Consider the following 15,640-nt stretch of genomic DNA (forward strand, 5'->3'; position numbering starts at 1 on the left):
TTAGATTTTTATTATATTATTGTTAACATTTTATTATGTATTTTCTGTAAATGTAAATCGCTTAGTAATTATGATAGGCGATTAATCAAATGTTGAATAAAACTTGAAACTTGAAAACTTGAAAGATTACTGCACAGGTCCTGGACCTGTTGGGCCGCCGCGTGAGCGGACTGCTGGGCACGATGGACCTCGGGTCTGACCCAGCAGAGGCATTTCTTATGTTCTTAAAATCCACCTAAAAAAAAGACAAAACTTCCAAGCGTGGAACTCAGCTTTCTAACCGACTCTTCTTGTCCGTGTGGCTTTAAAAAATTTGTATTCCGTGTGTATATGAGGGAAGTACACATGCAACCCCCAGTCTGAAACTGCTCTTTTCTGCATGCTCTGTAAGACGGCTGTTCCCGCTGAACTTACTGCCCAGTATTTCTGCATGTCACTGCATGTTACAAAAGGCTTCGTGTTCAGTGAGCTTTTTTGTACAATAAACGGGAACATCTTTACATCTTGTTCAAAAAAACACGGTTTACAGGTTTGAAAACTGATTTCGTTGCTCCTTTGCAACGTCAGGTCTCCAACCTGAGCACTCTGCATTTTTACGGAAATATAGTTGCTTTTTGTACTCACATAATCAATGTCTAGAGTGTTTCTTAGTTTATTCATTTCTTGTATCTGGACGGATTACAATAGTTAAAAAAGAATAAAATAGTATCTAAAACATTGTGGTTGGAAGACAGACAGACTTGACTGACAAAAGTCCAAGAGGGAGGTTGGGGGAGGGAGGTAAAGTTACAATAAAATTAGCTTTGGGAAAGGATATCGGGTAGGAAAAGAATAGTAGTTTTATCTTTGTGAGAGTGTTAACTAGCAGTAACATATTTTAATTCAAAGACACGGTTTATCCTCAGACACACAAATACAACAGAAAAGGCAAGATGCCTACCTGGTGACATGAATATGTATGAGATGGATTTGCACACAATGGAGACAGAGCATTCAGATCTATCTCATGCATATTCATTGTGGATATCCTAAAAAACCTGGCAGTGTATGTCCTGAGGAACAGATTGAAAACCACTTCCAGAAACCGTATCAAAAAGCCCTGGTGCTAGAAAGGTTTATTGACAAAACACAGCCCAGCAAGGAATCGAATTGACACTCTAGCTTCCAGGGAGGAGGGTAAAAAGGATCTTTGCAATCTTCATCAGCTCATTTCCAACCTTCTTCTGGAATCATACACAGAAAATCCTTTAACAAAGCGACGCTACAATTAAGTGGAAGGCACCATTAATTAACACAGTCTTCTCATATGAGGAGTCCTCCAGCCTAATCGATAAGCCAATAAAGGAAGTGTCAAGAGATTTCAGAATTCATTTCCATGGTAGGACGCCGCACGCCGTCACGCTGCCTCCTACTCCCCAGAGCCACAACAGCAGTAATTCAGAGTCTTACCTTTAAAAACTTGTAGAGTAGAAATGTGAACCAGTTGGTCAGCATCTTCTCAGCCACAGACTCTGTCCTGAAATAAGATATAGAGAGGGGAATTAAGATGCGGAATGAGGAGAACCCTGCTATATCTGATTACCACTAGCAGCCAAGGCTACAGGGCAGGATTAAAATGTAAGCAAATTAGGCATTTGCCTAGGGCCCAGAGGTTTAGGAGGGGATTCTCTCCAGGATGCGTGGTTCAACGGCTCCCAACATCCCAAGGCAGAATTTTGCCCTGTTATGTGAGCTGCTGGCAGAATGAATGGGGGGAGGGGACAACCAGAGCCATGGCTGCCCCCCCCCCCAGGTCTCTCTATAACCCCTACCCTGGTGAATTGTCCTCCAGTTAGCACACAACACTCTTTACCTGCTGCTTCCTCCTTTTGCCAGTTTTTTTTTTTCCTGAAGTTAGAACCTCATAGAGCAATAAAATGCATATATTTTCCAATGGAGGTGAAGTCTCCAATGCATTGTTTGCCTAGAGACCACAAAAAAAATTAATCCTGCCCTGCATGGATACCACTTAACAAGAGATCTCTAAACAGCTGTTCCAGTCCTGGTTTCTGCCCAGTGCATCCATAGAAAGGTTGGAAGTACAAGTCCAACATGGAACTCTTCAACGACAAATCTTCCAAATCTTTGAGTTGGGTTGGTTTTGATTTCTGAGGCAGACCCAGGTCATTAATCATTACTGCCTGTCACTTAATGATATTAAGGAGTTGCTGAGTTAGTCCACTTACATACACAGAATTAATGAGGAAGAGATGAGACCATTTTAATGGACCAACTTCATACATTTGTATCCCTCAATGGGTCGGTGCAGTAAGCTGAATACGCCTCTTGAGAGCTAGTCAGATATGCACTAGGTCGGGCCAGCAAAAAGGTCTCACCTGCAGCTTGTCTGTTACAACTTTAAATCCCAGACACACACACAAAGTTGATGACCTTCAAGAAGGTTACCTAAAATTAAAACAGTTCTTAATTAAGAGGCTTTATGACTTCTAATTTAACAGCTTTATAAAACATATTAAGGTATCTCTGTGGTTCCCACAGCCCCAGGGGGAAGGGGAGAGAAGAGTGATGGGAGCACTAGAAAAATGGGAGGCTTTTACTGCTAAACAAAGCCACAGATAATGAGTTCATTCTCTGTAAAATACTGATTTACTGTAATCACTGATGCGACTGCAGTGAATTGCATTTGCCAGTTTGGAAGCTAATGGGATGAAAGCCTTGTTGGTCTTCTCCCTCGAGGCTAAATTCCTACTGTATGTCATGAGGCAGCCCCCACTGTACCTGAAAACCTCTGGGCTAACTACCGTGTTTCCTCCAAAATAAGCCCTAGTCATAGGCAGCCGCGCTTCCCCCGACCCGTTGCCGAACCCTCGGTTGACCCTCCATCCTTCCCTCCCAACCGATTCTCGCCGACCGCGACCATAAATACCTTGCTGCAGAGGAGCCTCGGGCCAGCAGCACTCACAGGCTGCTTTGTGGCCTTCTCAAGGGGGCCTTCTGTGTACTGATGACATCATCAGTACACCCGCGAGACAGGAACTAAGAGAGGAAAAGGCTTTTTTATTTTTACACCACAGCGCCGGCGTGGGGTTGGAGAGGGCAAAGCGGGTGGGGTGGACTACAAAATAAACCTGCCAGGACATTTAAAGAAAAAAAAACAACAAACCACACCAAATTGGGAAGAAAAGTGAATTGAATCAAATTTTAAAAAAAATCAATTCAATATGCTGAATTGAATCAAAAAAAATTTCCCTGAATCGGGCAGCACTAGTAAACACCTGCAGCTAAGTTATGCTTGGATTGGTCACATTCTCTTAACAGTGCATCTAACTTTTAGGAACGCTCGTGATCCGTCCACGCTCCTCCCCTGGTCATGCCCCCCTTTTGAGATTCACGCACTAGAGCAGACGTCCAGCGCTTTATAGAATGCGCCGACTGAGCTGTGTGCGCGTCTTCTAATTAATGACAATTGGCGTCGGTTATGAGGTGTTAATTGCGAATTATTAGTGCGGATTGGGCTTGTTAAACAATTAAGTTGCGTACGCATATCAACTGCGCACGCCGATTTGCATACACAACGGATGTAGAGAATTTGGTGGTTAATACGCTATGTGTTAGCAAAAAGGGCCCCTTGGAGAACCGTCTTGCCTGGAAATAACAGCCTGCATCAATTCGTGCATGCATTCTAGCGTTACGTGGTTGCTACGCATTAGCGAAGAGGCTTCGGAATTGCAGAGAAAATTTTCAGCCATAATTTTGAGGGTATGACAGGCAGATTTGCCTCATCGGCACCTGCTTTTCCTCGCTATCTGTGTAACTTATTGACTGGACTCGATCAAGACTTCAGTTGATGCTGCCTGGCTCTTAGCGCTTTGAAATACAGCTCCTCTCCAGCTGAGCGCTGCTGATCTGATGCTGTATCTTAGAAATTCCAACAAAGAAGTGGTTTTAGATGAACAGAAAGGGAATTCATCTCACAAGACAAAGTCTTAGATGAACAAGCATAAAATACCCAGTAAACGGTAAGGGGCAAGACAGAATGCACAAAAGAGGTGTAACGCACTTCGATATCCAATTAATGTTTTTAATCCAAAGCAGATTTCAAACTGTTCCGCAATTAAATATTTCCAGCATGTGCATCCGAGAAACCACCAAGCAGGAGGCACATTTCTGACACCTTAAACTGCAGGAAAATTTCCAGTAGTCAAAAGAGGAAAATTTATGGTTATGAGCCATCTGGGGCAGGGGAATAAAATGATTTGCCTGCAGTCATAGAAAGTGGAGAGGACGTGGCCTTCTGGCCCCAGAGGTTTAAACATGAAAACACACCGCCTTCCCCTTCGTGGATGGTAGTACAGCAAATGGACAGAGGGACAAGCTGGGTAAACAGTGATACAGAGATGGCGTGATATGCACAGAGGAACCCTCTGAACAAGAACGCCGGGTTACACACACAAAATATCTATCCCATTATTTTAAAAATGAAAAAAAAGAGTCCCCTACTGCTGATGATGGCCCTCCACAACAACCCCCTGATGAACGTGACACTGGGATATTTCCCAAGGAAATCAAAGGAGAAGATCTGGTGTGTTGCAGTTAGGGGTCCTTTTCTTTCTAAAATATCCTTGTAAATGAGTTCTGAAGCACAGATCTATAAAATATGTATTTTTTTTTAACAGGCCCAGATATCAGCCTTTGTCAGTGGAAGGAAGGTGCCAGGGAAAGCCTGCGGTTAAGCCATCTTAGTGGAGCCACCAGCACCCGTCCCCCTTCCTGACCCCCTCTGCCCTGTCACACTCCCTTGCACCTCTCATTTTCCCAGTGTGAGCTGCATCACAAACTTGCTACCCGTGTCGGCTCTCTGACATCACTTCCGGATCCCGCCCCTAGGAAGTGACGTCATAGGGAGAGCCGACATGGCGCAGGCAGCAAGTTTCTGATGCTGCTCCTGCTGGGAAAATGAAAGAGGTGGAAGGGAAGGGGAGTGTGAATGACTGGGGGGGGGGTCCGGGAAGGAACGGGGGGCACCATCGCTCCAGGTGCCACTCACCCTCACTACGCCACGGATGACTAGGAATTGCGTTCTCTTTTCTTTGAATTACTAGATTCTTAATTTTTTGGGGGGACTGGATTCTTGTTTATCTACTTTTTTGCTGTTTTCTTTTGTATTTTATTTTTGAAGTAATTTTCTTCAAGGTGCTGAGCATTTTGCTGAATGCCAGTGTTACACCTGGATATTCAAAGCTGCATCCTGTACAAACTTTGGCATTGTATTTCCGGGTTTTTGGTTTTTTTTAATTCTTTATTTGATTGATTGATTTATATAAATACATGAAACATTATGTATAGAAGAAGAGCTTAGGAAAACAAAACACAGGCCTAAAAGACCCTAGAGGAATTAATATTTGCTCAAAACTCTTATAGTAGCCCACATATGGGAGGGAGACAATTCACATCTTAGAGAGAATTATAAAAATAAAATGAATGAAAACCAAACTTGTAGCATTACTTCCTCAAATTATTAAATGGACCTTTCTACTTGGAGTCAATTAGGATTGCCTCACGCCAAAGCACTATGCATTGATACCCCCTTTCCTTCAAGAAAGAATTGCAGCTGGGAGGCCCTCCTAAGACTATTTTTTAAATTTAGAGAAGTGACCTTCTTAAGAAGCAAGATTTCCATGTTCCCAGACATTTCAAAAACAAGTCAGACCAGGAGAAGGAGGTTACTTGAACTAAAGCAATATGTGACCTCAATGGGAGCAAAATTTCAACTTAGATATCCTTGTAAATGTATGATCCTTTTGGATCATGGCGACACCAGAAAGTATTTCTTCACAGAGAGAGTGGTTGATCATTGGAACAAGCTTCCAGTGCAGGTGATCGAGGCAGACAGCGTGCCAGACTTTAAGAATAAATGGGATACCCATGTGGGATCCCTACGAGGGTCAAGATAAGGAAATTGGGTCATTAGGGCATAGACAGGGGGTGGGTAAGCAGAGTGGGCAGACTTGATGGGCTGTAGCCCTTTTCTGCCGTCATCTTCTATGTTTCTATGTCTATGTTTCCTATGTATTTCTGGGTTTTTGAAGCCAGCTGAACCAAAGCAGGATAAGTGCAATATTCAGCACTTAAGTGGCTATGGAACACTGCATAGCTGTAAGAATGATTTATGCGCTCCTATTTAAGTGGTTACCCTGGCCACTTAAGTGCTGAATATCTAGGGTTACCAGATGTCTGGGAAAACCTGGACATGTCCTCTTTTTAGAGGAATGTCCAGGTGCCCGGAAGGATTTCCAAAACCTAGCAGTTTGTCCAGGTTCTGGAAGACCCCAAGCTCAGGGCAGTGTCTGGATGTCCGGGTCACAGGGCCAGGAAGTGACATCAGAGGGAAATCCAATGCTGGTGCGAGGAGCATGCTGCAGAAGCCACCACACTGGGTGCCTCCTACCTTTACCACGCCACTGCATGAATATATTACTGTCGTAATTGTTTACTGCCTATTTCCAGATAATATTTTTTGCATACCACCTTCCAAAAAATCCATTCAGAAGCTTGCAGAGATCAGGAAAGGGTGTGTGTGTGAAACTGGGGGATCTACACCATTCTCTAATCTAGCCCCTCTCCTCCTACTATTTTTAGGAGCATTTACAGAAGGAAAACAGTGCTGGTACTAAGTTTCACCATGTACCTGCAGATACTTCAAAAAATCCTCTAAAGGTCAAACACAGACCAGTGGGGTCACCACTTACCTCCTCAGCAGCAGCTTAGGGTGATTCTTGCTCTCCAAGTTCTTCTCAATCAGATCTGAGAGGAGCTGCTTGAGGACGCCGGTGGCATATTCCATCTCTCCCTGCAGAGCCGTCATGATCAAAGACGCCACATTACCACGGTCACGCATGGAGAAGCTGCGCTGAGCTTCCAAGGTGCGGATGAAAGTCAGAAGGAAGTGCTTCTTGTTCAAAAGCTGTCCGAAGAGACTCAGCGACTTCTCTACATTGGCCTGCACCTAAAAATACAGAAATAAAATACTGAGAAATGATGACAGTTAAAAGTCACTCTCACCCAACCGGAATCAGCCTGGCCTAAAGACACCACCCAGGAGCTACCCATGCCAATCTAATACCAGTCCAACTCCAATACACACTGTGGCACCAGCCAGGAGTCCCTGCCACCTAACCAGTATCAGCCCTGCATAATGACAGCAGGAGGGTTAACCAATACCTACATATATTCTGTCAGTGACAGCCAGAAGTTGCTTATCTGGTAGATACAGCCAGCACAAGCTGGCGGCAGTCGGTGTTTTTTTAAAACTCCTCCCCAGTTATTTCCTGACAAATACTGATCTCAAGTATTTCAAATGAGGCTGGTACTGAAGAGTATCCCTCAGAGTCTCTTGGATCTCACCAACAAACCTGGGAAACCCCCTTCCACCCCCCACCCCCCCCCCAAAAAAAAAAAATCAGACAAAGTCAAACCAAGCTGAAGTCCTCAAGGTTCAAGTTCAACTTTATAAATTTCTTTTACACGTCATTGTCCACTAAAGAAGATGAACGTAAGTAATCTCCATAACTTCAATAAAATGGCCTTAAAGCAGGGCTTCCAAAACTTGCCCTGAAGACTCCATGGCCCACTGAGTTTGCAGAATACCCACAATATCCACACCAGGGGTTACAAATTAGGTACTGAAGCATTTTCCCTATCTGTCCTGGTGAGCTCACAGTCTATCGAATGTACGTGGGGCAGTGAAGGATTCGATGACTTGCCCAAGGTCACAAGGAGCAGCACGGGATTTGAACCCACAACTCCATGGTGCTGAGGCTGCAGATCCATCAACTATGCCAGCACTGTATACATCAGACTGCCAAGTGTTTATGTCCTACTGTGAAATACTGCTTTCTCTACCCCCCCCCCCCCACCCTCAACCTCTTTAAAATGCCTCTTTAACTGTCCATCTGAGAAGAAGGTGGAAGGCATGTGCCAGGGCTTCTAGTAATTTTTGTTGAGAAGCATCGAACTGCTTGTCCCCCCTGAGGATTTTGATTTGTGTCTACACACTACAGATTGGTTTCGCAATGCTGGGTTTTCAAAATGTTCACTCCGAGTGAAATCAATCCAGTTCTTAGAGCCTACTGTGAGCGCAGGCGGACGTGGGCACACAGTAGGACCTTATCTGGGGCTCCATTTGCTACCGAAATGAACTAGTTTGATAAGCTCAGAAATTGGTCTTGTTTGACTGGCGATCTTATCAGGTCTCCACAGGAGAGGGAAGAACAGCAGAGAAGCCAAAGAGCAGGAAATGCCATTCTTTCTGGATTCCCTGGGAGAAAAAGCATCTCAGATCTGAATGCACTAGTGGGGGACTGGGAGGGTCAGGAACAGACCCCCCCCAATCCTGATTGATCATTAGAAGACGTAAATGCACAGAATAGAATTTAATATTTAATCAGACTTAAATTTGAACACAATAAAAAATTTAAAGAAGAAGTCATTAATGATGTGAACGGTTGGGTTTAGATCACGGCTGGTGTAAGAGCTCCTTCACAGTCAGCTGTAATCGCTGGTGCTCCACTGATTCTGATTAAAGAGACAAATAAAAGCCAACTTGATTAAAATTGTATTAGGCCTACAGCAGTATATTTGTTTTATTTAATTTTTACTTCGCTTTTTGGATCATTTTTTTCTTCTTGCCGTGGCTGCTCCTTGAGTTCTGCTGGCACTTTTAATATCTCCTATTTCCCGGGTATAACACAGAGAGTGATGGTGAGATGCAAAGACACTGAAGCACAGATTAAGAAAGTGGACAGTGCAGTAATATCCAACAGCATACCGAGCAGAAAAGGAGTTGCATTTGGCCCAATAAGTCCAACAGAACTGGGACCAGTGATTCTTCATTCAAAAAAAAAGAAAAGTCTTTTCAGATGAACCATGGCTGTGAACAAGAAAGGTTTGGACAAGTTCCTGGAGGAAAAGTCCATAGTCTGTTATTGAGAAAGACATGGGGGAAGCCACTGCTTACCCCGTATCGGTAACACGGAATATTGCTACTCCTTGGGTTGGCCACCGTGAGAACAGGCTACTGGGCTTGACCATTGGTCTGACCCAGTAAGGCTATTCTTATATTCTTATGAAAGACAACTAAAGAACCCCGAGGCAGGCTAAAGGCTAAAAAGCTGTCATAATTGGAGATTCAAAGAACTGTGTTTAATTGGTTTAAACTACCATAGCAGAGTAGGGTGATGTACAGTGTTCAATATAAAAAGCCTGGGATAAAAATAGAGGATCTCTAATTAGAAAACGAAGGATGTAAATTAAAGAGCTAAGACTGGTTTTGATTAGACAAACCTGCAGTCTCCCATATATGGTTTTTAAGTGTAGGATGGGCTTGGGGGGGGCATTAATGTGAACTCCACTAATATGGAACATGAGGATGTTACTGGCCAGACTTTAAGGTAGATATCCCGAAGGCTGAAGTGAATTTGGACGGCAGCTTCAGCATTTGAAACCTAGGACAATACCAGGCTTTACATTCTACGGCCCAGAAGTATCAAAGAAGAGACAAGTTAATCAAATCATGTATTTTTTTTATGTTCAAGTCAGTTTTATTGTGAACAAATCATGTATTTTTAAAATGAGTATCACTAATGGGCAGACTGGATGGAGCTTATTCTAGAGACCAGACTGGTCACAGTGAAGAGTACGAGGAGAAGTACAGTATATTGAGGAGGCAGTTTTTAATGGCCCGATGACTGTACAAATTCCCACAGTCCAACAGTCTGTAGTGGAATTTGTCACAGTTCTGGTCTGTATACCTTTCCCTCCCCAACACATTTCATAACAGTTTAGATGCTGAAATTAGCTGCACCCTGGCAATTGCTTCATCTCAGACCAGCATCAATTTAAATTCAAACTCAAAACGTTCCTATTCAAGGATGCATTCAATACGTGAGAATCCTCATCCCTTTCGAGGCTGACTTTGTTCCCCCCTAACCTACTGTGTTTCCCCTCTCCCTCCCTATTTAATTTTTATCTCGATGTTACGATGTACTCTACTCCTCCATATCCTCTTGGTGTCATGTCATTTATTTACTGTTTATGAAATCCTTTTAATTTTTTATAATACTGTTTTTATTTCTATGAAGCATTTTTATTGTAAACTATTTAGACATATTTGATAGAGGATATATCAAGAAGGATTGGATTAGAGGCAGGATGAATTGACCTTGGTTTTGTCCCCATTGAATCTGTGGACGTCTACTCCTACCAATTCTGGAGAAAATGAAAATGCCAATCTAGATATGGAATGGAGCAAAACCAGGCCTGACTAACTTTAAGCCATGGTGAGCCATTTGGTCACCTTAGGAATGAAACAGGAGATGAGATCTATACCTCAATAAACACTCTTGACTGGATAGTTGACGGCAAATCATTCTCAGCCCCCGAGTCCTAGTGAGAAGTGGAAGGACCTCAGCAGAAAGGTTGCCAGCCAAAAGCACTCAATTTTGACTAATTAATAAGACTGCTATTTCTAGGCAGCCTTACTTATATAAATATGCACCAAAATCCATGTCAGAATGAAGCTGCTAGATCAGTGCTTAAACACAATGTAGATTACTAGTCAACACTCAAATCACAGGGAAAAAAAGCTTCAGCAGAGAGTAAAACGAGAATCCAATTTATGTATTATTACATGCACTAAGAACATAAGAACTGCCATCTCCGGATCAGACCTTCGGTCCATCAAGTCCGGCGATCCGCACACGCGGAGGCCCTGCCAGGTGTACACCTGGCGTAATTTATAGTCCACCATATCTTTATATGCCTCTCTTAAGGAGATATGCATCTAGTTTGCTCTTGAAGCCTAGGACGGTCGATTCCTAAATTAAGCAGATGTTGAGAAGGTGATGAGTGAGAAAGGTGAAGGAGGGCAGGAGGTGGAATGAGGAGCCAGAAATACGGATGCTGGACAGAATGAGCCCTTGGGTGGCAAATGAAAGCAATGGAAGGCAGCCCCAGCTGGAGAAACTGCTAGTGATGACAGGTATAAATCTGTTTATGTGAACATTATGGGACCCCTATGGATTCACAGCTGCAGTGTTCCTACCTGACCTTTGTAGAGATGGCTCCCTGGAAGTGGCATTAGCAATGCAGAAACACCTCTAACTTCTAGCAACTCCTAGCTGGTACTTAAGAATCCCGAGGTAGCGGAAGGTGGGCACGGCAATCTTTCAATGGGGCTGGTGGCTTAGTCTTTTGGCTGTTCTAACTTTATATGGCTACTTGCTGAATTTATTTTTACTGAGTTTTTATTTTAGTATGTTTTTAGTTGAATTTGTAGGTCTCATTTTATGTACGTCCATTTGTAATCCGCCTAGTTGATAGGTGGAATAGGAATTTTTAAAATAAATACATACTCGGTAGCTGATTAATGGACTGAAAATGGCCACTAACCAGCTAAGCAGGTGCTGTGCCCAAACTCCGGCCCCGGCCAACCCCTAAGCAAACCAGTTAAGAGCTGGCCAGTCATCAGCAATATTCAATGGCATTAACCAGTTAAGTGCCTATGAATGTTATGCACTGGGTTGCTCAGTGGTGTTTAACCAGGTTAAACCCTCTTGACTGTTTATAAAGACAGTTAACAAATAGCCAATGAGCAGCAGCCTGCTGCCCAGGAGTAAGTCTATACAATCTGCATGCACAGACTCAGGATTTACAGGACATGGAAGCAATCCCGCATTTAGTTTAATAAACAGGGCAAAAAGGTGACACGATAATGACAACAGCTAAAGACCAATTGGACTGACCAAAAGATAATGTCACATTCTGTGTGACATTCAGTGCCAGGATTCAGATGCCGCTGGCTCTTGGTGCCTCAGCTCCAGGCTTCCAAATGCTAACTACAGTATATATCGCCCTGATGTATGGCCCCAGGTGGTTAACCGAAAGCAGAGCAGCAGAGACAAGGTATTAAAGAAATCTATAGCAATGATCTGATCCTGTGATTAATAGGCTGTTCAGGGCACAGAGTGGCACCACTGACTTCAGTTCCTGAGACATTCATGGCAGAAGGAAGGAAATAATGAAAGTGTCCAGGCAGCTATGGGTTAATGAGTGTCCACTGTGCTAAGCCTGGAAAATGCGCGGTTTGCTACAGCTACGTGTCAGCCTCTCACTCCCATCTGGGGTGGCGATAGCTTTATAAAGCTCACATCTTCCCGAGACTCTTCATCAAAGCGGCGATGGCCCCTTTTCACCCTTCCCTCCTCACGCCGACTCCACGCTCACCACCATTTCACTCTGTCGTCAGCAGCCTGCCTCAACATCTACAGTACAAGAGTCTACTGCAGGTTTTATTGCCGGTTTTTAATGAGTGAGCACAGCAGAGCTGGTAGGATAGAATTGTACGGAGTTTTTTTATAAACCCGTGATGAGGTGGTGAGCTTTGGGTACTTGTGTAGTCCCGGCGACCCACAATTGAGGTTTATTTTTCTCCGTTTATTTCTTTATTTATGATTTTGTCAACTGTCCTGTACTTGTTATCTTTGGCGTGAATGAATCCCTACTTTAACTATTTACAACGTATATATTTACGAAATTTTGTTCTTCAAGGATAGAATCACAAACAGACTGGTGTTCCCTCTGTAATATATTAGCTAATTAACAGCAAAATGATAGGAAAATGTCATTTTGGATTTATACAGTAAAGCATCTGCCATTCTAGCAGGACCTCAAAGTATTTTGGACTCAGAGAACTGTTATTATACTATTCGAAAACTTTAAAGGAAAGACTCTCTCTATTCAGGCTTTCGGTTTTCAACACAGGTTACCGCACAAATATCAATTTCTGTTCCACAACTTACCAACATGTGCTGGGGCTTTTCTTGACTATTAATTCTTTACCCTGCACTGTAAATAACTGGACTTTTAAAAAAAAGTGTTTTATATGATAAATCTATCCCAGTGGTCTCAAACTCAAACCCTGTGCAGGGCAACATTTTGGATTTGCAGGTACTTGGAGGGCCTCCGAAAAAAATAGTTAATATCTTTGTTAAAGAAATGACAATTTTGCACGAGATAAAAAAAACCTCTTTATAGTTTGGCTAAATCTTAATAATAATATTGTAATTTATAGCAAAAGAGAAAACACCCTCCAGGGATTTAAGACAAAATTGGACAAGTTCCTGCTAAACTGGAACGTGCACAGGTGAGGCTGGACTCATTTAGAGCACTAGGGGCCACCGCGTGAGCAGACTGCAGGGCACGATGGACCACTGGTCTGACCCAACAGCGGCTATTCTTATGTTCTTATGATATATGATCAAGAAAACTGTTTTATTTTACTTTTGTGATTATGATAAACATTCCGAGGGCTTCAAAATAGTACCTGTCGGGTCGCATGTGGCCCCCGGGCTGCGAGTTTGAGACCACTGATATATATATATATATATATATATATATACACACACACAAATATACAGATGTAATATTTTACAGCACCAGAATCATCTAACTTAGTGGAAAAAGCTTTCTCAAAAAGGAATGTCTTCAAAACAGTTCTAGATCTCAAATAAGTGGGTTGAAGATGCTCTATAGTTTTTGCAAGATAATTCCAGAGAGATGGTGAAATACAAAAGAAAGCTAGTTAATTCATAATGACCTGCATAAACAGTTACAATCCAAAGCACTTCATGGTCCTTTGAGTAGCCCATAGTGCATTTTGCCACTCATCTACCAAACAGAGTGTACAGCATGTGCCCATTTATAAAACTGCCTCTTGCAGCTCCCTCTTTACCTCCATCTCTTTCAGCACCGGATGGTCCTCTATCCCCGGGAAGAGAACTCGCATGGCGTAAGTACGGTAGTCCAGGAACGGGATGCCGGCGCCATCCAAGTCGTTGGTCAGCTCGTGAATATCCGTCTGCAGCTCCGCGAAAGCTGAGTTAGACACAAAGCACAAGTCCGTTTGCAACTAGAGCATTTTTGTTACAAAATCTGTCTTAAAAAGGATAAATATTTGAGGTTTTCAGAACCAAGTAAGAAGATGAGGTAATTCTAGAAATTGAATTCTGACAACTTTTGGCCTGGATCCAATCCAATTTCGTAATAACTGCAATTTATTAAAATATCATTCGGCATGCAAAAAGGAAGGGTTGCTAATAGGCTACTTAAAACCAGCCACACACAGCTTCCAATCACTCAGAGACCCTACGAGCAAAAACGACAAATCCCAACCATTCCACGCATACTGAGCAAGCTCAAAGGCTACAGCTTCTGTGCAGGATGTGATATTTTCTAAAGGACCCCATGGTTTTCCTGTAATTCTTGACAATTTTTGGAATTGCATAGCAGAACGTATGTGCGTGGCTTAACTGTTAGACCGAGGGCGTTTCTTTTCCAATAAATTTGTCAAATGATCTAACTCAGGGGTGTCAAAGTAACCTCCTCGAGGGGCCGCAATTCAGTCGGGTTTTTAGGATTTCCCCAAGGAATATGCATGAGATCTATTAGCATACAATGAAAGCAGTGCATGCAAATAGATCTCATGCACATTCATTGTGGGAATCCTGAAAACCTGACTGGATTGCGGCCCTCGAGGAGGGACTTTGACACCTGTGCCGATCTACCTTCCACAGACCCCGACGTATACTACATCTATTAACCATGTATTCTCCCTGGAAATGCCCAGGCCAACGCTTGCTGTAAACCGCCTAGAACTGAAAGGTATTGGCGGGATAGAAGACACCAATATAATGTAATATAAGTTTGGGTAAAGTTTTTTCATTGTGACTTCAGTATTTTCTTTTTTTTATACTGAACTACAAGACTATCTGACCCATGATCGGGCAGAGATGCCAAAGCACTGCCCGCATCATGTTGGCTATCCCTCTGATTTCACTTCCTAAGCGTGGGGTCTGGAAGTGACATCAGAGAGAGGCGACACCGATGCAGGCAGCAAGTTCGTAATGCTGCTTGAGCAGGGAAAATTAAAGAGGTACGAGGGAAGGGAAGGGGCGTACGCAGGGAGGTCAGTAAGAAGCAGGGGGGAGCGGAGAGGAGGACAGGTGCCTTTGTCCCTTACAAAGACCGTGTTCCCTTATTATGCTACTATCCCCAAACGTCTGATTACACACAAATACCTGTTTCATTAAAGAGCACCACATTCTGGACAATAATCTAAAGAAAAGTACGAGAAAGACAAACGGTTAGGGCTCTTCAGCTTGGAAAAGAGATGGCTGATGGGAGATAGGACTGAAGTCTACAAAATCACAAAATCCTGAGTGGAGTAGAATGGATACAAGTGGATCGATGTTTCACTCCGTCAAAACTTACAAAGAGACTAGGGGGCACTTGATGAAGTTACAGGGAAATACTTTTAAAACCAATAGGAGGAAATTTTTTTTTTTCACTCAGAGAATAGTTAAGATCTGGAACGTGTTGCCAGAGGTTGTGGTAAGAGCAGATAGCGTAGCTGGTTTTAAGAAAGGTTTGGACAAGTTCCTGGAGAAAAAGTCCATAGTCTGTTAATTAAGACATGGGGGAAGCCTCTGCTTGCCCTGTATTGGTAACATGGAATATTGCTACACCTTGGGTTTTGGTCAGGTATTAGTGACCTGGATTGGCTACTATAATAATATCTACTATA

General features: G+C 43.0%; 1 protein-coding gene across 4 annotated transcripts in view; it reads right to left on the reverse strand.

The window, feature by feature from the left end:
* PLXNA1 (plexin A1) overlaps nt 1–15,640 on the reverse strand; it is a 529,295-nt gene that overhangs the window by 51,783 nt on the left and 461,872 nt on the right. For all 4 annotated transcript variants that reach the window (XM_033926178.1, XM_033926177.1, XM_033926179.1 and 1 more), the window contains 3 exons: nt 13,790–13,932; nt 6,750–7,006; nt 1,450–1,516 (listed from right to left, as the gene is read on the reverse strand). In XM_033926178.1, the coding sequence (XP_033782069.1) occupies nt 1,450–1,516; nt 6,750–7,006; nt 13,790–13,932 (467 nt within the window). The remainder of the gene's footprint in view (nt 1–1,449; nt 1,517–6,749; nt 7,007–13,789; nt 13,933–15,640) is intronic.

The sequence above is a fragment of the Geotrypetes seraphini genome, chromosome 17 (genome assembly GCF_902459505.1).
Source record: "Geotrypetes seraphini chromosome 17, aGeoSer1.1, whole genome shotgun sequence".
Lineage (NCBI taxonomy): Eukaryota > Metazoa > Chordata > Amphibia > Gymnophiona > Dermophiidae > Geotrypetes > Geotrypetes seraphini.